This window comes from Cuculus canorus, chromosome 16, assembly GCF_017976375.1.
Source record: "Cuculus canorus isolate bCucCan1 chromosome 16, bCucCan1.pri, whole genome shotgun sequence".
Taxonomy (NCBI): domain Eukaryota; kingdom Metazoa; phylum Chordata; class Aves; order Cuculiformes; family Cuculidae; genus Cuculus; species Cuculus canorus.
The window spans coordinates 7,640,601-7,662,305 of record NC_071416.1 but is presented as its reverse complement, the minus strand read 5'-3'; the positions used below and the strand labels follow the sequence as shown (position 1 = coordinate 7,662,305).

The following is a 21,705-nucleotide window of genomic DNA, read 5'->3' as shown; positions in this document are numbered from 1 at the left end:
CCTGAGGGCATCAGGAGCCACACACTCCCTGCCACCAAGTGCAATGCCAGAAAGTCATGGAGTAATATACATGGATGTATCCTCAGGAGGTCCTGGCTCCACCTACAGCTCAAAGCGGGCAGTCTTCACAGGGAGATGAGATCACTCAGGGCCACTTCCAGTCAGGTTTTGAGCATCTCCAAGGATGGAAACGCTACCTTCATGGGGACAAGTTTTCCTCCCATTTGTGTCTTTTTACTGTGCACACCTGAAAAGCCTGGCTGTCTTCTCTACCCCCTCCCATGAGGCAGCTGGATAAAACAGATTCATCCCTCCCAGCAGCCTGGTCAGTTAAAGCAAAGAGATCTCTGCCTCAGCACAGGGGTGGCCAGGCAACTGCCAAACAGACTGCAGATTCCTCACCCGCCTGCAGGATCATAGAAATACCAATAAACCCGCCAACCACAAGTTCTGCTTGAGGCATTGGTATCCTGGAGGAAGTCAGCCCATATGGGGTCTTAGCCCCAAGAACCAGCACTTCACCCACCCTGCACGCACAGCATCCTTCCTGTCCTTCAACCCAGAACAATTTGGAAGGCAGAAGCTACACTCATTCCAAGCAAGGTATGCAGCAGAAGATTAAGGAGGTTCATGGCCCTTCAGCAAATAAGGTACACACCTCAGATGCAGAAATGGAAACATGGTTGTATCAGCATAACCACACTAATCAGCAAAGTTAATTGGAAGCGTGCAGAGCCACACAGCTACTGAGGTTGAGGGATGCTACAGCTTGCAGATTTCTAACACACTACCTTTCATAGTGGGTGGCCAAGTCCTTTTCAAACCCATATGTGCCCCATAGCTTCTAGGACAGCATCCATGGAGACAGAGCTACCGCCACTGCCCAGAGAGCAGCACCTAGCAGGGTGTGATCCTGACTGGAGTCATCCTTGCCCATGCCAGAGCAGAGGCAGCAATGCTCTGGGGGGAGGCACCTGCAATGAGCTCTGACAGATGGGCCAGCACACTTACCCTCACCTCAGTCCCTTCTTTTAGCAGTTAAATCCCTCATCATTTAATATTAATTCCCTCTGCACATTAGTAGATACACCCTAATTTCTTCAAGATGACCAAATGTACAATTTGGTCCCAAACCAACTGGAGTTCCTGCACCAATCTCTGAGAACGGCTGTTAACACTCAATCTTGCTAATACAAGCAATCACCTTAAATAAGCGTGGCTTCCCTGCAGACTCATCACCCATGCTCAGAGTCCCTTGTCCCTGCAGCACAGCTCAGTGAATAAGCTTCTGGGATGGGGCACAGACCTGTATAAACCCATGAGCGCACACAAACAATGCGCATATTGGTATCTGTGTTTCCAGGCACAGGAGCCTTTTTAACAAACTGGCAAGAGCAACAGAGAAACTCGTCCTGCCTCCCACTACTGCATCCCACAAACCCAACAGTTCATCAGCCCAACTTCAGAGCAAAAGCGGCAGTTTCCCAACGACAGCAGCAAAGCACACATACGTGCTGCCTACTATAAACACAGCCTCTTCCAGCAGGACTGGGGTCACCGCAGAACAGTGCAACGCAGCTCACCTGTTACAAAGAGCAGACAAAGACCAGCTGCACCCTATCTGAATGAGAAAGGCAGCACTAAGCCTAAAAATGACTAATGCCTGCAGGCTGTGCAAGGAGCCATGGGGATATTCTCATAGCTGGCACAGAAAAAAATCACATCTCCAAAGTTTGTGCATATAAAGCTCCCCAATCATACCCCAGAAAAGCCAGCCTAGACCTTCAACATGTGTGGGGTAAGTCCTGCAACCCGATCTGGGATACACAACAGAAACCCACAGATAGCTTCAGTGTCTGAAGCTTAGTTCTCAATGCACGAGAGGTAGTGGCTGTATATGAAAAGAAATAGTGGTGTGTGTGAAAGAAAGAAAAGCTGATATGCATCAGCTCTGCTTTTTCTTCACTATCATTCAACATTGCAGAAACTGGAATTATTCTCTGTAGCTTTATGGACACCAGCAAATGCCACGCCGCAGCTCCCCAGTGGGGCCATTTAGTTGCTAATCCCCTGCCAAAAAGACATCTGAGACACTATGGGAATTCAGGGCTTATTGAGTTGCAGGACTTGGCATAGTATGGCATCCAAACATTTGGGCCTGCCTTTGAAAGCTCCATTGGATCTGAAATCCCAGCTGAATCCAGCAGCCAAATCCAAGAACAGGAGACAAAATAAGCAGCCTACACACAGTCCATATCCTGTACTCAAGTGTGCAAACCATACTTGTACCTGCAACACCTGCACTATGAAGGGCAGTGAGAAAAGAGCTGGTTGTAAAGGCAAAGAAGGAAGAGGGAACCCACCCTGGAAGGAGTCACAGGCTGAAGAAGCGTACAAGGGAGCACAAGCATGTACGGACCTGTGAGAAAATGCGGAGAGGGAGGTCAAAACCAAAAGGGGAAAACAAATTGTTCTTCATTACCATATATTATAAGAAATGTAACATGCCAGGTTTTTATGGTTCTTTTTATGGCCATTAATAACAATGGTGGCTCTGAGAATTATGCTACTGCTATGGATAATTAAATCTTATGCTCAGGGCAGAAGCCAGGCCACCCAGGTCTGTCAGGCCAGGATTCCCATGTGGAGCACTAAAAACCCGAGTGCAGAGAGGGAGCAGAATGGGATTTGCTTGGGTGAATGTGCTGGCTCCTGGCCAGTACCAAAGAGAAATGATGTCCGCCCCTCGGCAACATCAGTCCCGTACCTGCTGCCCCAGCAGCGCATCCAGGTGGGCAATGCTGACAGTGGGGCACACAGCTCGTGCCAGGCACAAGGCCACAGACAGCACAGGACAGACCACAGCTGTGTTGTAAGTGGCTGACAGGCACAGCTGCACATCGCATTGCTGGAGCCCTGGCAAGGCATCTACCAAAGGCAACTCGCAGCTCAGAGATCACCAAAGAGTCAGCATCAGTACCTGCGTTAGCGGTCAGATATTCCGGAAACAGAGATGCTCAAGAGGGGCCAAGGACACTTCTGCAGCCTGTCAGCAGTTTTGCTTTTATGAGTCGCAAGCAAGAACAGTAAAACAACCCCCCCAGTGTATGAAATGGCTAGGATGAGAAATTAAGACACAAAGTCAAGGCATCAAGAAGCTTGGATTCCCGGAGTGACATTAATTCTCACCACAGTCCCACTGGCACATTTTAGTTTATGCCTTAATACAGAGCATTAATGTTGTTGCAGGAAGCTGAGCCTCTGCATGTCCTGGCTTGTGCATCCCAGTGCTCCCTCTTCATTCCAGCAGCCAGGCTTCCACTCACACCAAGCTGTCTCTGATTGACAGCATCTCACAGGCACCTGAATTTTCAGTTGTTCAAACTGAACACCCGCCGTTCAAACCCACACCCCCCTCCAATAAAACAAAGTAAATCTGGGCAAGAAGAAAGCTCAGGTGCAGCCAGTTCTGGTCCAGGAGTGGGTGCAGCTTCAAGCTTACTCTTGTGCACTCTCCCCACCACACCAGCCCCCACCCAGACAATGGCATTTTCCACCACATATCCCAGCTCTGCTGTCAGGTGTGCTTAGAAGCTGCCAAGTCGGAGCTTTCTCCCAGCGGCAGCTGGGGCTGATGGCACAGACAGGGCTGTGACTGGCTTGCCCACACACACCAGCCCAGTTTTCATGGTATGTGTGGTTTCACACAGATGTGCAGGTGCAGACACACGTACCTCCTCTACACTGTCCTCAAGCCAGAGCCTCTAAACAAATCTCACTGACATACATAAAAACAGCCTTAGAAAATATCTACTAACATGGACACAGGTCAGCCTGACACTGACTTGGCACTTCTGCCCAGAGGTTGATCTCAGCCTGTGACACTGCGGTTCAGCAATGGGGAGATGACAACCACTTTGCTGTCCATCTTTCCAACAGAGCAGCAGCTACCCAGCCTGCTTGTCCCTTGGCAATTTTTCATTAAACTGTGGGTACTTTACAGCATGCTTTGTGGCTTAAATACCTCTTATTAGCATTTGAGTGTCTTCCCTCCTTAGAAAGCTTGCAAGGCTCCCATTAAGGGTAATGAGAGTCACACTCCTGGGAGGCAAGGAGAATATATACCCCAACATCTCCTGGTTATGGTCTACTCTAACCAGTATGTCAGAGCATCATCTGCTAGGGATTTATTACAGAGGCATTTTACAACAGGCTCTATTACAAGTTATTAAGGAATGGAGCAGCTTCTACTGTTCTTTCATTAAATATTAATAGAACATTTATAAACCGATCCTTAATTTAAAGTGTTACCTTTAATCAAAGCCATGGTGATAACAATGCAGCCTTTGGTAAGGGCCCTCCGGTAGTACTTAAACCTTTCACACCGAGGTTTTATGCGCCTGCAGGTGCACTGCTGCTCTGGGCACAGAGATGCTCTGGATGGTGCAGGAACAGGCAGGGCATGCTGGGCTGGCCAGCACAGGTGTTGCTCCACCGTGCTGCCTACTACAGGCGCTGTACGGAGCCAGGCAGCAGCCTGCAGGGCTGGCAAGCTTCCTCCCCAACACCCAGCATTGCCCATGGCACAGGTACGCCAGCACCAATGGCCAGCACAGAGGTGCAGGCCTGCCAGCACACAGCCGTACACCAAACCGATACAGGATGCATGACCACGGCCCAATCTCCTGATGCCACCCTGGCCACCAGAGCCTCTGCTGGGTGCCACTCACCTGTTTTACTGTCCACAGTGAAGTGCTGCTCGCCGTCCAGCACGCTATAGACCACCCGGGCACTGCTCCCATATGTGGGGTCATCTGCATCAGATGCCATCACCTGCATCACAGAGGTGCCTGCAGCAGGGACAAGGAGGAAGAGAAAATGTCAGGAGACAGGCAAGAAGAGCAATGCAAACCTCAGGGCCAGGCACTGGCAGAACAGGAGAGCAGGAGCCAGTACTGATAACTCACATGCTGATGCAAAGGGGAGCAGTTGGGTACAAAAGCAGTACCGCCTTTCCACAATGGCCTGAGAGCCAGGACTCCAGACACTGCTGCAAATGTCCCTGCTGTCCTGCAGAGCGTCAGGAGGGACCAGACCTTGGGCCACCCTGGCTCTGCTGTCTGGAAGAGGAAAGGCTTTTGATTGGTCAGAGCCAGACACAGCACCACGTCCTCATGCTCTACACGTAGCAGGGCAGAAGGACTGTGAGTTGGATAAAAGTCCATCAAATATCTGCAATTAAGTTATTGATTTTCAACGCCAACTCATTAAACTGGGTGCTTCACTCCAACTGTTCCTGTGATGGCTTTAATTTGACATCATGTTTAATTTGACAAAAGCAGGACCCAGGACAGGGTAATGGCACCAGGAGCAAAAGGGCTGAGATCTACAGAGACAATGGGAGGGAGGAAAGAGGGAAAGCCTAATTCTACCTCCAGACACCTCTGAGCAAGGAGATGGTGTGACCAAAGACCTATGAGGACAGGCTACCCACTTCCAGCTCTAGCACGAGACTCAGAGCATCCACACCCCAGAGGTCAAGCACTCGTACCAGTCATCTGTCTGGTGGAATGAGGTGCAGGTTGGGAAGAACAGCCTCAAGCTGCTCATAGGAAAGATCAAACTAAGTGGGAAACTCCTTGCTGCAAGACAAGGCCAGGCCCAAGAACTGACAAGGCTGGCAGAGAAGCTGGTAATTTATAATGGACAAGAACCCCAGCAGTGATTGTAATTAAAAGGTAGGTTTTGCTTCAGAGATGACTCCAAGGCACAAGACCAGCCCAGACTGAAGGGGTCAGGAGACAGTATTTCACAGCTCACACTGCTGCATCCAGCAGCTCTGCTTCACATACCTCTTAGGACTGCTATGCCACCAGCTGAGGATCAGAGGTACCACACACTCTGATCTAGAAACCCTTCTGTTCTGCAGTGCATCTATCCATATGCTGCAAAGACAAACACAGGCTGGGCTTGGCTAGACTTATGCCATAAATAACCCACAGCCAGGCTTACTACTAGTCAGCATCCAAATCTAGACTCATTGCATTCCCAAACACCACAGGGACACACAAAGTCAGAAGCAGCCTCTGTTCCCACGTCAGAGTTGGCAGAAATGGAGCTGGAACCATCCAGATGGAGGATGAGGACCTTCAGTCCCTGGTGCCTTCCTCCTCTTCTGTCAGGAAATCGCAAGCCTACAGCTTGCAGGCAAGGCAGGCAGCCAGGGCACTTCTGCACCAGCCCAGCCTGGACTCAGACAGAAGATTAGACAGTGGAGATAGCAACACTGCTGCAAGCAGCTGGGATGCACACACTCCCCAAGCCCAGTTCACTTCTGATCTCCTGGAAAGGGTGTTCACTGAAGAAAATGACCAGTTACCATGGTTGCTTTTCATTCTCCCTGGCTGTCTTCTCAGAGCTGCAGCTCTGCTGATAACATCAGAATCCCCCTCACTGGTCTTCAGCAACAAGCTAGTCTGAGTTGACTTATTTACACTTTGCTGTCTCCAATGAAGTTATGGTGCGTCCCTGCCAGGCACATCCAGATTACACCCCAGCAACACTAGCTCCCTGCCTTGCAAACGATTGTTGAAGAAATAGTTGGTGCGTTTCCTCAAATGAGTCTGTCCTGCCTCCTCCTCCGGTTTCCCATGCCTGCAATCATACAACTCTTTCACCAGCTATGAGCGAAGGCAGATCACCCGCACACCAGTACCTGCACATCCCCTTGGGCACCCTGGCATGTTCCCTTGGGAAGCTTCTGATCAGACAGCTGAGAAAGAAGGGATCAGAGAAGGGAAAATACATGGCATCAGGGTCTCCAAGCACCACTCTCTCCCAGCTACAGCAGAGAAACCCTGCAAGGGATTCTGGAGGTGCCGAAGTCTGAAAAATCAAGAAAAGCAGCACCTGCTCCTGGCAACAGGTAGGGCTCCTTCTGCGCCAACCTGACAGCAGCCAGTTGGGAGTCCATGCCCAGCATCCACAGCAGCACCTCACCTGCAACCTGTAGCACCCATCACCACCACAGGTAGAACCCACTGATCTTGCACAAACACCCCACACTCCAAGAACCACCTGCTCTTGCCTAGGTATCTCAGAGGCAGTGTTAGGAGATACAAAACTCACTGACACATACATAAGCCCCGTCAGAGTTATTTGCCTGCACTTACCCTGTGTAACCTGCATCAGGGCTGCACACATGCAGACAGAGCAAGTGCCCCTAAGACTGTGCCCCAGCCCTCAACGCCAGCCACCTCAGTGCTGTCACCCCACATACGTCAGCTCAGTGATCACTAAAGGGGGGAGCTAAGCCACAATAATTTTGCATCAGGCTCTGCATCTCATGCTGCTTCTCCCCAGATGCATAGGTCACCTATTAATCCATCCCTATCAAACAGCTATATTCCTTGGGTTCCAGCATTGACCTGAACATCGCAAAAGTGCACTGGTGCCAGAGCTCAACAGGAAGGCAGGACCCATGCCCACTCAGAGGTGGGGTTTGTTTCTCCATTCTAAGCCATGCCCTGGACAAGCCGAGCGGGTTGCTGCACTCAGTTTCCCAGTGCCAGCACAGAAGGTTCCTGAGCACTGGACCAACAAGGCTGCAGGGTCCTAAGCGTGAGACAAGTATTTGGAACCAGCACTTTCTACTCTAGTGCGAGGGGAAACCAAGCAGCATAAGGAGCATTGCAGCAAGACACCTTCAGCTCAGAGGTAGCAGGATCATGGCACACTGCCCTTGGCTGAAGCCAGAACACTGAAGGTGATGAAGGCTCTGCCATTCCCCATCTGCTCTCACAGCACCTCTAACAGATAAGCAATAAGGGGCAGGTAGGGAACATCAACCCCACTTTGTGCTTTGACTCTCAGTTTGGGAAGATGCAACGCAGCCCACTCAAGATTACCTAAAGGATATCAGGAATCTAGGAGTCCCATTTTTCCAGCTTCCTCTCTTAACCTTAATTACTCCTTTCCCAGTCCTCCATCCCCCCCTCTTTCAATCTGAAGAACAAAGGTCTAATCTGATCCCTTCCTTGCTGCAGAGACAAGCCAAGAAACACTAGCTCCCACTCCTGCTCTGATATTAGTCCCTGCTCTACAGGCACAGCACTGCCCACAACAAGTACAGTGTGTACGACTTCTATTTAATCTGCTGGCATGTACCTTATCCATAAAAGATACAATAAATAAAACCTAAACATCCATCATGTAGTGTATAATCCACCTCCCTTAACTAGGAAGCTGAAACTCATATCCAGAGGGATAATTAGACATGTAAAATGAGACAAAGACCTCAGTTCCTCCCCTCGTCAGCTCACCCCACAGAACCAGAGGAAACCAACAATTTAACATGAAAATTAATGAGTCAGAGTTCACTTCTCACTCTGCTACTGCAAACTTACAATCTGGCACAACAGAACAGACAAATTGTGTTTTTCCCCAGACAGAAGGGGGACCAAGACCTCCAGAGCAATCCCCCTGCAGCCCGCACTGGGGCCACAGAGCAACCAGCTGACCCAGCGCCTGCAGGAGGGGACACAGACCATGGCAACCAGCCATCCTCCAGCTCCACAGGCCCTGCCATTCCTGTTCCGCACCCAGAGCTCTTCTGGATACCTACCAGGGACCTTTGTCAGCCCTTGATGCCACAGGCCAGGGATATGAGTCCCCTTTCCGCTGCGCGCAGCAGGGAGACGTGTCAGTGGTGCAGAGAAGGGCTGCCAGAACCCAGCACCAAAGGTATCTGGCAATGCCCCCCAGAGCCAGTGGGATCAAGAAGTCGTTTCTCTGCAAGGCCCTTTCCCTCTGCAGCCTGGGGCACAGAGACCAATCCTGCATGCGCCTGCACCACCGCATGCTGCCATGCAGCATGACCCTCAAGGCCAGCCTGGTGCACAGTGGCTCAGCCCCACGTGCCCTGGCTTGGACAGACAGGGCTCTGCAGGGTGCCTTTGTGCACAGAGCTATCCTGGCCCCCATCACCACCTTCCCCACACAACCCAGAGCTGCAGGGGTGAGTTCCAGCCATCCTGGGAGGTGCCATGCACCTGCACGCAGAAGGCTAATGGCTCCAGACCACTGCTACGCCACTCACTCCAAACACGTATAGCTAAAAGGAATATCAACAAGCAAACTCCAAACACATCCAGGAGTAAAGAGGCCCCACACCGAATCCACAAGCAAACAAACGGGACCTGTCACTTGCCCAGGGACAGCAGCGCAGCCAGGCTCTGGGACTGCAAAGAGGCAAAGCAACACAGGAAAAGCCAACACGTGCAAAATGTGACTGTCCTTCCTCAGGGCAGCCCTCACCCTGCTGCAAGCAGGAGCCCCCAGCTGCTCTCCAGCCCAGTCCCTGGACCGCAGCCTGTATCTCCAGCTCAGACTGAGCCCAAGGACAATGCACTGCCCATGCTTAGAGCATCCCTTCTGTGTAGACTTGGCCACCTCCAAGACCACATGTGGTCAACTTTAGCTCTGCAGAATATAAAGGACCTGAGAGGAGCACTTTGCCACACAAAGCCACACACCCTGGACTGATGCCAGAGTGCAGCACTCTCACCTCAGGGACGTGGCTGCTGTGGGGGTGGGAAGCAGCTGAGATTTTATAAACAATGCGATTTAGAGCTTTCCTCTTGCTCTAACACAGGCAGTGGCCGATGCACCCCGGAAACAAGTAGGCAGGACATCCAGGAAGAAAATACACCAGAGGAGCTTAAAAATTACTGGAGCAGAAGTGAGTTTCTTGCAGTCTCAGGAACATCCTGACTTGGTAGAAAGCCAAATCCAACTCAGAGGAGATTCACTGCAGAGACTTCGAGCCCTGCAGGACAAGCCCGAGGGAGCCAACCTGTCTGCAGCAGAACCACTCAAATACACAGGATGGAAACATCCTTTGGAGTGTCTGGCCAAAGAAACCCATTGCATGAGGCACCCCAGCCCCTGGCACGAAGCAGGTAAAAGCGGTGTCTTGGGGAGCAAACCAAAGCATTAAATGAAGGAGGCACAGGTTCCCTAAGGGGCTTAGCACAGGCATCCAGATGAGAGGGTTCAGCAGGTGCTCGGACACGCAGGGCAGAGGGCTCAGAGCTTGCACCATAACTGAGAGTGCAGTAGTGGAGGGGAAGGGGTGCTCTCACTGAGTACCAGCTACTTGCTGTCCCAGCAGCTTCCAGATGCACCCAAGTGATATTAGCACTATCAAGGAAAAAAAGAAAAAAAGAGATCAGACTGCCTGCAAGTGTGCTGGCTACATGTTAAACAAAATCTCTTTCTCTGCTTCCAACATGGAGATTAAACAATTTCTCTTCACAATAATCACTTCTGCATTCAGCCAGCTTTGCGCTAGATGCAGGGCTTGACCCCAGGTTTCTGTCTGCACAGCCAAATCATCTCTAATCTGGACTTAGTACTACAAAGAAATAAGGGAGAACAAAATGCACCAAGGAAGAAGTGCTATTCTGATGAAAGGATGCACATTTCCTAGCATTTGTCTCACTCCGGGCTCTGCATGCTCCTCAGACAGCCCAGAAGCAAGCTCTAGCTGCAAAACCCACTCTGTGCAACCAACAGAGTTGTCTTGCAGGGGACAGCGTGTGCTGATTTGGGCTCATGCCTGAGTGCAGCAGACAGCTGTTAAGCAGACCCCAGGGAACTCAGGAAGGGAGTCCAAAACAGCTCCTTTTAGCATCTCCTGTTACATGGTGAAGTTCCTGCAGTTCCCAGGCAGTTGCCTGGCTTGCATCCTACCTTCTTCTGCACCTCCATGTCCCTTGGGTACTAGACTCTGCTCAACTCGGGCATTTCTGAGTGATGTGCACTGGGGTACCAACACAGAAGACAAGCCCCAGGTGCCAGCACAGAGTAGCCTGCAAGCTCTTAGTCTACTATTTCTTCTGGAGGGGACAGGACAGCAGTCCTGCTGCAACAGGGTCTGTAACTCAGGCCCCATCCTGCAGACAGACCGTTCCCTGGTCAGCCTGCGTACACGCGCAGTAATTAGCCTGACAGCGAGCACAGGGGGAGTTGCACAAACGCTCTCAGACAGCACCACCAGCCTCTGCCTTCCACTGAGTGGGCCCAATGCATTGCCTGCAGCAGCTGGTGCCATCCCCGAGGCAGGACAAGGCCCTGCTACCTCTGGGAAGCTGGGCAGCGAGAGCCCTTTGCCCTGCTGCAGTTTCAGCTGCACTCCCTGCAGCATCGAGTCAAACCTGCCACCTCTGCACCCCGACAGCAGCATTCGATGCTCTGTGCTCTGCTGTCTGCAAAGCAGTCCTCAGCAGCGGCGCTTTTTCTCCCGACACCTCAGCAGCCCTGGATCAGATGAGGTTTTAGAGACAAGGCATCCGAGGCCTGCCCTCGCAGCCTGCCATGTCGAGGGAGCCCAGGGAAAGATACTGGGTCTGCTCCCCCTTCGGCTGTGCAGCTCAGTGCCAGCCTTAGGTCCAATCACTGCGAGTGGAAAACACAGACTTCTCCGGGGGCATAGCACGTGCTCAGCCTGGCTACACAGGCTGGGGTGAGCTCCAAGCACCACCTCTGCCCCTTACAAACCCCAGACTCTGGCCTTACCTTCCTGGCCACCTTGCAGCTGCCATTGTTGATCCATCAGATAGCAAAAGCAAGCCCTTTCCCTTCCTCACTGCAGAGGTTAACAGTGAGCCTGGAAGAGTTCATGGAAGATAGACACTGAAGCTGCCTAAACCCATGGAAACCACCCACAGCTGAAGAAATCTCCAAGCTGGAACTGGCTGCTGGCTGAGTATTATGAGAAGAATCACACGTGCTGTGTACGCTGTTCCTCCTGCTCTGTCAGCATCCACTTTGACTACTGTCAAGACAAGATCCTGGAAGAGCAAGCCCTTCAGTTCACCCTGACTTAGTCTCAAGCAGCATGTAAGCTGTCACTACCAAAACATGGCCCTGGCTCCAGTGCAGAGCAAGGGGCAGAAAAAGCACTCCCAGCTGCCCTATGAGTTTGTGCAGTTCTCATTTGTCTCATCCCTCTTAAACACTAGGAAATCAAATGACTTTCCCTCCCAATTAGTACTCCTTCATTATGGAAATAATGTCCTTTGATCTGTTCCTGCTGTCACTGAGCGGATCTGACCGCATTTGTTTTATTCCTCTTTATGCCCCAGGAAGGTACCCACCTCTGGGAGCTGGGATTAAGGTTTTGGCAAGGAATGGGGAGCTGCAGCCAATAGCTGCCATGAGCGAGAAGAACAAACACCCACTTGGGCAGCCCCAAGCACAAACCTCAGGAAGCTTTGGGAAGGCAGGAGCATGAGAGACGGAAGGAGAAGGTTACCCTTCACTTTTCAGGCTGGGCTGCAGAGAAAAGTCTGCCTGCGCAAGTAAAACCAGGGAATTAACCGCTCCCTACGAAGCAGCTCCAAGCTGGAGAGTAGCCCTGCTTCCTGCGGTGGCCCCATCCCAGCCCCTTCCCAGCAGAGAGCACAGCTGAACCAGAAGCACTGACAATGTGGAAAACACCTGCACCTAAATGGAGCCAAGACCAGGCATGTTCCCAGGCTTCGACCTTGATCTCGATGTATTAACAGGCAATCCAAGCTCTCCCCAAGCTACTCAGCCTTCCTACTTCTGCTTGGCCAGTATGGAGGATCACTTCTATCCTCATTCAGGAAGGCAGCAAGGCACACTCCCCGCTCACTCCTATCCCTCAGGTCTAAGGAAGATGACCTGACCAGCTCAGAGACAAACAACACTACCAATACCAACTACAACAGAGCCATGATCACATCTGCACCTGGCCTTGACACAAGCAGAGTTCTCCCACACAAAGAAGGTCCAGCAGAGTATTTCCCATAAGAAGGTCCTGAACTTCACCTTCTTCGCCCAGGCAGCATCCCATGTCCTGCTTCCTCAGCCCTTCCTAGAGCAGCTGGAACTTCAGACACCAGGTCTATGACCAGCCCCATCTCCCTCTGGGTCCACACCAGGGCCACAGTGGAGGAGGCAGGGCAGCTGCTGAACTCCGAAGAGTTGAGGAGAAAGTTCCTTTCAGGCTGGCTTGTTTATGCTTTCACAGGATATGTCCATCCTGTCCTCTGTGCTACCTGTTCCTGGGCAAAGCATTTGTGAGGCAAGGGAGAACCAGGTGGTGCAGCAGCAGCACATAGGTACCCTCCAGCTCCGCATTCATGCTGCAGGGGACCATGCAGCAGCACCACTTGAAAATGTTGTGTGAAGCTCTTCCTGCCCTGTTACCTGGGCCATCTCCAAGGCTAGACTGCTACAGGGAAGCCCTTATTTCTCTGGGATAACCAGGCTACCAAAAGCTCCAAGGTTATCACAAGCCTGGGAAGCAGAAGAGGCTCTTGGCTCCGGCTCCCTTCTCTGAGTATGTAGCTTGGAAGCGCAGCCCACGCTGTTCACAGCACTCCTCTTTACTTTTAACTTCTGAGTATTTTAATTTGCAGGAATCGCCTCCTTTCATGTTGTGAAACCATGTTTCTTTTTCCCTCTGATCTCCAATTTCGCATAGAAACTGTCTCCTTTGATATGTCTTGTTCACATCAGTCTGATCAGGCAGCTCCATAATTGTTAGTGATTTTCAAAGAACTGGGATCCTTGTCTAATACTCAGAGTCAAAAATTCCTTCCTTTTTAAGTGTTGTTCAAGCAAAATAGATTAAATTAATTTCTTTCTTCTCTTTGGGAACAGGATGCCTCCTGCTTTGCTGCCCACATGCTGTCTTTCATTTCTCCAAGAGCACATGGCTGTAGTTCAAGGGGTCACACTGACTCAGGAAAGGATTTGTGGAGGTAAACGGTAGAGGAAGGAGAGCTTGGGATGCCTCAGGAGGGCTTGTTCTCCATCCATCAACAGAAATCCAGGCAGCGGCAGCTCTCCTAGGGTGGACAGTTCCTGCACATCTGTACCTGCTGCAGGCCAGAATATGCTGCACATTAACTACATGGAGAGCCCCAACTCTGTCCTGAGGCAGCACAGAACTGAACACCATTCCCTGCACTCAGCTTCCAAGATGCTTCTTCAGCCAGACCTTCCTGCACAAGCAGAGCAGGAGCCAGGAGCTTGCCTGACCTGCCAAGCCCCTTGTGCAGCTGAGCCCTGCTGCCCCAGCACTCTCCCTCCTGGATCTCATTGCCTTCCTGGCACTGCCGCTCTCCCTCACACCGACTCATCCCTTGCTGACAGTGCTGAGGACCTGCCTTATCTTTGATGTCAGTCAGTCTTTCACAGGCTGTCTTCTGCCTTGACGCAGCCTTTGGAGAACAGTGATTTATAGTTCCCTGTCCACAACACATGCCGGCAGGCGCGGTCTGCTACACGCTGGCTGGTCAATGGGGGATAACAGCCCGGCATGGGTGGGGAATGGTACAACATTCTGGGCAGCACAGCAAGCCTGGACTCAGGTTGTGGTCTGCAGCATGGGAACCCACCAGCACAGGGAGCGAGGACAGCAGGACTGCAGCTCACAAGTCACCTCCCTGTGCCCCTCCAAATGCTCAGGTGAGCACAAAGCTCACTGCCTGCCCACACCATCCCTGGGGGGATGGAGTCCTGCAGCCTCATGGCACGCATCCCAGCCCGGCCCTCAGTGCTTCAGCAACGCTGATTGCCCATGGACTTAAAGCATGGCAAGGGGATGGACAGGTTATCAATAACACAGGGAAGCCACACTTCTGCCACAGGGGACGTGAATTCCCCAATCTCAGCCAACAACATCTGGCCCTTCAGAAGAAGGCCAGAAACCAGGTGAGAGGGGCTCGGTGGTGCTGCAGGAGGGATGCACGAGGGCGTGGCTGGGTAGTGTGGGGTTCTGGGGAGCAGCAAAGCAGCTCACAGAGGATGGCCTGAGGCACAGGCAAGCAGAGAAAGAAACCCCGCTCATGCTAACCTGAGCCACAGGTGTCCGTGAGCCCCTTGGCATGCAAAGGCTCAGTCAGTCCCCCCTGGCACCTCAGTTTTTGGGAGCAAGTGGGCTGTGCAAACACCGGGTAAAGCATAGCAGGCAGCTGGCACCGCCAGGACCTGTCTCCAGGGCACAGCTTAGGGCTGAGACTGAATGCTCAGACACACGCTAGCAATCAGCTCAGAGGATTTATTCACTTGTTTTCCTTAAGCCACTTTATTTATTTTTCCCTTTTGGCTCCCTAGCTCTGGTCTCAGCTGGAATCTGTGGGATTTGCAGGGAGTTTGACAGGAGAGACACATGGGTTTCCCAGCCCACCTCCTCCCACCCAGGAGACCTACCGATGGGGGACAGCTCAGCCACGCTGCCAATGTAGGGCCCCTCCAGGAAGCGTGGCTCGCTGTCGTTGATGTCCTGCACCTTGATGATGAACTCTGACTCTGGCTCCAGCAGCTGGTCCGTCTGCCGGTCACGGGCCTGAGCCCGTAGGGTGTAGAAGGTTTTCTGCTCCCGGTCCAGGCGCTCGGTGGCATGGATGTCACCTGTGATCTCATCGATGAGGAAGATAGTCCCTGCTCCCTCCCCGGAGATAGTGTACTTGATGGAGCCGTCCCCCTCATCCGAGTCGGAGTGGATCTGCCAGGGAAAGAGGGAGAGGGTGGGAGCAGGCTGGGGCCATGCTTGTGCCCCCACAGCCGAGACCACATGGGTGTGGAGCCCCTGGTGCGAGGCGCCACAGACCCTGCAGGATGCCTGACTGCTCCCTTTGCTACTGCTGGACTGGAGAGCAGTGCAGAGCACCAAACAATGCCTATGCAGGGAGAAAGGCCCAATAAACTGGAACTTCAGTCCTGCCTATAGCACTGTATACCTGGCAAATCACAAATCCTGTCCGTACCCACCCACACCACAAACCAAGTGACAAACCCCACCACTATGAGGGCAGGAGATGCTGGAAAGGGGAAGGACAACTCAACAGCACTCAAGTATAAGAGGCTTCCCTGTGGTCAAGGACCCAGGACCCTTGTCGGTGTAGGATCACCTCTCCCATGCTGCAAAGCAGACTGGGCTGCAAAGGCAGCTCACCACCAGCATCTGTCCCCATTAGCTCAGCCAGCGGCACAAAGCCCATCCTCATCGGCCAGCTCTGCTCCAGCCACAGCCACCCTCCGTTTGCTGGGCAATTGGTACCGACAGGTCTCCCTGCCCCAGAGCTCACGCACACACTGCACATCTACACTGGCTTTACACATCAAGGTGGCCGGGGGGGGTCAGCCCCTCAACATCCCACCCAGCGCACCCACCTAAGCAAAGCCTGCAGGATAATGTAGCACATTAGGCCTGTGTTTAGGATGAAAAACAGACCCTAGGGAAGATGCTTTTGTAGCCAACCTCTGCTTCATTTTCTAATTAAAACAAGCTTTGAAACTAGGAAAAGAAAGGGTGAACAGCAGTTCCTCACAGACCAGGAGCTGACTGGAATCCAGGCCAGATGTCCATAGATAATTTTATTGGCGGCATTAAACTGAGTTATGAGGTTTTTACAATCCAGCCACTTATGAGAAATCTATTAACAGTAACTGGACAGGCAGAATGCATCTTGACAGAGAGCAGCACGGGCATTAATTGGGACAATCCATAACGGGACAGGCCTCCGGAAAGGTTTCATCAACTGCTTTCATTTGCTTCCTATAATTTCTGCTTAGAATCAGCAAAGTCATGTGTTCCCCCTGCCCCCCCCCCCCGCCAAAAAGAAAGAAAAAAGTCATCCATTAATCGGCTAATGAAATATGAAAATGTTTATGGGCCATTCAATCTTCCAAACTGCAGTTCTATAATCCACCTTTCAGAGATACAGCTCTACCAGCAAGAATTTATACCAGAGCTGCCTCTTTTTTATGATGCCTTCATTATATTTGTCTTGTTAGATATAGTTTATGTATTTATTTCATGAGTGAGGGGCCCACGCATTAGACAATTCAATGCATTTTACACAGCATTCACATATTAGTGCCCGTGTTGAATTGCCTCCCAGGGTTTGCCTGGGAAGGGGAGCTTCACTCAGCTGGCAAACGAGGCTGTGAGCCCAGCACCAGGACCACTGTGGCAGCTTGGCCGCAGACCTGCTGAGGCGGCACTCTTGGAAAACACCTGCAAGGATGCTTTGCCCCTATCTGCAGGAGCATCCTGCCCTGGCCATCCTGCCCAAGCCCTCCCCACTGGCTGCTGGAGAGCTTGCCATCCGCTCCACTTTATATCCCTCTTCCCTAATATTCATGACTACTCTGCTGGAGATCAAGCTTTTCAGAAAGAAAAAGATGTTCCTGGTCTGCACAGCGCTGGTAACAGAAACCTGCATTTTTCTGCTACACACCAGGCTTGTGATTAATAATTATGCCAGAGATAATCCACCTGGCACCTCTTCCCAGAGCCACACTGAGCTCTCAGCACACCCTCTTCACATATTTGCTCATCGCTGACTGCTTGGAGTAGACACCGGCATCCCTGCAAACTGGAACGCTCGGAAGAAAAATGGAGCCTGGGCTCAAGGGGCTGCAGAGATTGATTTACAAGGGAAGATTAAAGGAGCTAAATCTGTGCTGCTTGACTAAACAACAACTAATGGGGGAGGGCCGGGTAACAGACTGCAGACATCTGCGGGGAGATGCCACCGGCCCAGCCTGCATCCTAGGGATGTTTTCTCCTGCCTGTTCTCACCGTTGCAACGGGCAGCCTCACAGAGCACCACGCTCCCACGCAGGTGAGGGCAGCCTTGGGGATGCTGCATTTTGCCCCAGCTGCCTCCCACCCCAGGGCCACCCACAGCTCAGCACCTCTGGCCAGATAAAGGAGCATCTGCAGCAGCCAGGGCTGCCTGGAAGGCAGACAAGAGGCTGATCTGTTCAGATTGTTACAGAGGAAAATAAGTTTCCTTGCCCTAAAAGGCTACAACCAGGAATTTGACGAAACTATTAACTACTTACTAATAATTAAATCAAAATTAAATGTGAACAGAGGTGCACATTTCTTATTAAAAGAAATTAAGCAGAAAGGACAGATATACAAATAAAAAATTACTCTGGGGCTAGAAAATAAAAAAATTAAATAAAAACTAGCCTGCAATAAAGGCGCAGTGTTTGCTCCAACTCATAAAGCCCGAGTTCATCAATTTTCTTTAAATATTAGCAACTTAATTAAATCTGCTTTTTTCCCTTTAATCCTCTCCTCTATCTAAAATAGATCTGTCCACATGCAGAAGTTTGTAACTAGTGCTGACCCCATAATTCTATTTAAAACACCCAAAGAAATCCACATCAAACTGACAGCAGCCTCAGGGGAAATTACAGTTCAGAGGAAGGATTAGCTAGAGAACCCAGATTTTATGGAAATGGTATCAGCCCTTCGGAAAGCATGCGTAGGTGTGCAAGAGACGTCCACAGAGGGCAAACCCCAGCTATGCCACAGGGAGCCGCGCGTGCCCCGTGCAAGAAAGCTCCCGGGGGCAGAGGCAGTGCTGGGAGGGCTGGAACATTGCCCTGAGATCACCCCAGCCCCAGCTGCCCCAGGCGGGCACCCCAGCTTCTCTCAGCCCCGGGGATAATCTTGGTCCCAGGATGCTTTCGGTCCTTGGGAGCAATATTCACTGGGAATGGTTTCCAGCACAGGGTGGCTGTTTATTCTGAGTAGATTGGGCGATGTGGCGAATGATGTGGAAAGGGGCTGTAAAATGGGTGAGTTGTAGGTTCCTGGGTTCATTTTGGAGATGAGGTGGTTGCTAGGCTACCTCTGGAGTTTGACAGGGCCTGATGCTTCGAGTCACTTCCCAGGGGAGCTGTGAATTAGCTGTAACTGCATTGAGCGTCCTGGCGGAGGAGTGCGGCTTTCAAGTGTCTGCTGAAATGGACACAAATCACCACTGAAATCCCAGTTGGCCCCTAGCCAAGAAGCCCATTTTCAAGCCTCCTCCAGAGCTGGACCAGATGACCGAGGCCATGAGACAACCCTGCTGCAGGAGCTCTTGGGCATTTTCCTTTGGGAAGAGCCTGTGCCCACACAGGTACAGCTCTGGCTGTTGGCATCACGCTCCTGGCTATTCTCAGCAGCTGGCACTGCCTTCATCCCTACACGCAGCTCCCAGTGCGTGGGAGCCACACAGCAGCTTCTCCACAGCTCCCAGAACAGGACAAAGCCCAGTAACCCCAAGGCAAAATGCTCCAGGCGCAAAGGTGACAGAGGTCCATGCCCCCCCTCCCCATGCACCAGCAGGTCACACACCGGAGAACAGCGAGTTCCCCAGGACAGCCCCAGTCCTGCCCAGCGAGGCACTGGCGCTGCCAGCAGCTCCAGGTTTGCAGGCGCTCCTCTCCACGGGGCGCACAAGCAGCAGCAAGAACCAGGACAGCACAAACAGTCACCCCGTTGCAGAAATGGGAGACTGCTGGAGGGACATCAGGGCTCTGCCAGCACAGAGGGACCAGCATGCTCCAGGAACCACAATCACACCCTCGCAGCAGAGCGGGATGCACTGGCTATAACAAGCTCAAAACTTCCCAGTGCCTCTCCCTGGAAGTTCATCAGTGCTAACGCCTGCGCAAAGCCCAGCAAGGCTCTGGCTCCGGGAGCAGAACAGTAACAGCACTGGCACCCCAGAATGCCCACAGTCCAGGACGGATGGACAAAGCTCCCGTCAAGCCACAGGAAAGCTCCGTCACCAGTGCTGGCCCTCAGGGTCCCTCTAAGCCCTGCACACCTACACCAACCACCGTCCACATCGCACAGTGTAGGCCAGCCTGAGATACATAAATCCTGTGACAACCTCACTCTGGCCACAAACAAGCGCAGGATTTTCTTGCGACAACTAGAGAGGACATCTCCTCTGCCAGCTCCAGTCTGCAGAGACAATTTGCTAGGAAATACCAGCTGCAACCTGCAGGTCCAATGGAGCACAATCCTTCCCAAACCAGAAGGGAGCCACAGGGAGGGGCCACGAAACAGAACCGAGCACATCATCCTGGAACTGAAAAGGCTACAGGACCAGGGATGGACCACCATCAGGAGGTCAGGGCTGCACCTATGGCAGTAACTGCTGGGGCAGGAAGGTCCTTGATGCTGCAGCAGCATTTTGGCTCCCAAGACACAGCAGGGACCAGCGCGAGCAGATGCCCACCTTGCCTCCCCAGTCCAGTCTGCTCATCTGCTCCAGCCCAGCAGGTCCACCCACGGAGATGAGGCTGAGCCTTCCCCACTGCCCCCACAATACTCAGAGCTGCACACACCCCAAACACCATGGAAACCCAGCACACAACTAGAAGGACAGAGATGTGAATCTTGGTGTGCTCCTGCCATAGGCTCCTGGGAGCACATTAACCTCCCCGCTCCTCAGTGGAGACCAGTCCACAGTGTACTTCTCTAACCATGCCCCCATGAGAAACCCTCATGCAGCTCCTCCTCCCGCACCAGGCTCGACCGTGCTATCAGCGTGCCCTGCTCTGCCACTGGCTTGGTCAGCCCCATACAGATGGAGTTACCTTACCTTCCCCACGTACAGTGGCTCAGTGCCCGTGTACTCCTCCACCACGAAGAATTGATTCCAGACCCAGCCACGCTTCACTCGCCCGCTGGCCAGCAGTGTAGGGTCCCCCGGCTGCCCTAGGCCAGGGCCTTCCACCGCCGTGTGTATGGCCCAGGCCCCCAGCTCCTGGATGGCGCAGAAGAGCAGCAGCATGGTCCACGAGAAGCCCTGCAGACCCTTCGCCATTGCACTCTAGCAGGCTGCATGAGCAGTAGCTTTTGGACTGGCAACTAGCATCCTTTAGGGAAAAAGAGGAGGAAAGTCCACACCAGCAGCGTGAGGCTCACCGGTGGAAGCAGAGCACCTCCATTCCTGCTGCATTCCGTGTCCTACAGCTGGAGCATTCCTGTCCAAGCAGGCTGAAGTCACACCGGTGGCAACAGGTGTCCCAGACTGCCCAGTGCTAGCACAGGAGCAGTCAGTGCTGGTGCCTCGCAGGCTGCTCCTGGGTCTCCGGAGAAGAGTCTGGCAGCTGGCATTTGTCCCCTGGACAGAGCTACCTGGCTCCGTGCTTGGCTGCCACTGATCTCACTGGGGTGCGGGGTCACACACGGCCTGTTGCCCACCCTCCCAGCAGGCAAGGAGCTCCACAGCAGCGCGCGGGGCACAGGCACCTGCAGCAGTCATTCACAGGCAGCAAACAGAAGCTTTTCCACATACAGTTTCACAGAGAAGTTACCAGGATAAGCTGCTGTGGCCAATGTCTGCCCCAAACTACTGCAGGAGGGGTCTGGGAGCGCAGGTGTCTGTGCTGCACATGCAGTTCACAAGCCCATTTGTAACTCCCATCTTCAGGGGGATGCCATTCCAGCACCCGGTGAAAGATCCTTTGCCCAGCTGATGCCAGTCATTTTCATCGTCTGCTGGCTCACGCAGGGAGGCGCAGGGCAGCCGGCAGCATCCTCAGGAGCCTGGAAAAGGCCAAGGTGTCAGTGCTGGTATGAGAGCAGGGCCCTGTGCCGCCCCTACAGCCTTGGTAAGCATCTCCCACCCTGCTCTGCCCCAGGTGCCTCACAGCAGAGCCCAGTCCCACAGGTATCCCAGAAGGGAGGGCAGCAAACTGCAGAGCAAGAACTTCAGGCCAGCACCCAAAGTAAATGCTGAGTGTGGGTCACCTTATCCAGCACCCCTTTCCTGCCACTCTGCAGCACTTCAACGCCTCCAGACGTGCACAAAGTCCAAGTACAAAAAGGCTGTACCTGGTAAATGCAACTGCCAGAATAAGAAT

General features: G+C 52.5%; 1 protein-coding gene across 3 annotated transcripts in view; it reads right to left on the bottom strand.

Annotated features, from left to right (window-relative positions):
• The window catches only part of CDH22 (cadherin 22), an 82,696-nt gene that overhangs the window by 35,365 nt on the left and 25,626 nt on the right, over positions 1–21,705 (bottom strand). For 2 of the 3 annotated variants that reach the window (XM_054081608.1, XM_054081610.1), the window contains exons 2-4: positions 20,439–21,388; positions 15,247–15,541; positions 4,731–4,850 (exon numbers count right to left, since the gene is read on the bottom strand). In XM_054081608.1, the coding sequence (XP_053937583.1) occupies positions 4,731–4,850; positions 15,247–15,541; positions 20,439–20,663 (640 nt within the window). In that variant the 5' untranslated portion in view covers positions 20,664–21,388. Of the gene's footprint in view, positions 1–4,730; positions 4,851–15,246; positions 15,542–20,438; positions 21,389–21,705 lie in introns of those variants that run through there. The other variant, XM_054081609.1, reaches the window with a different exon arrangement.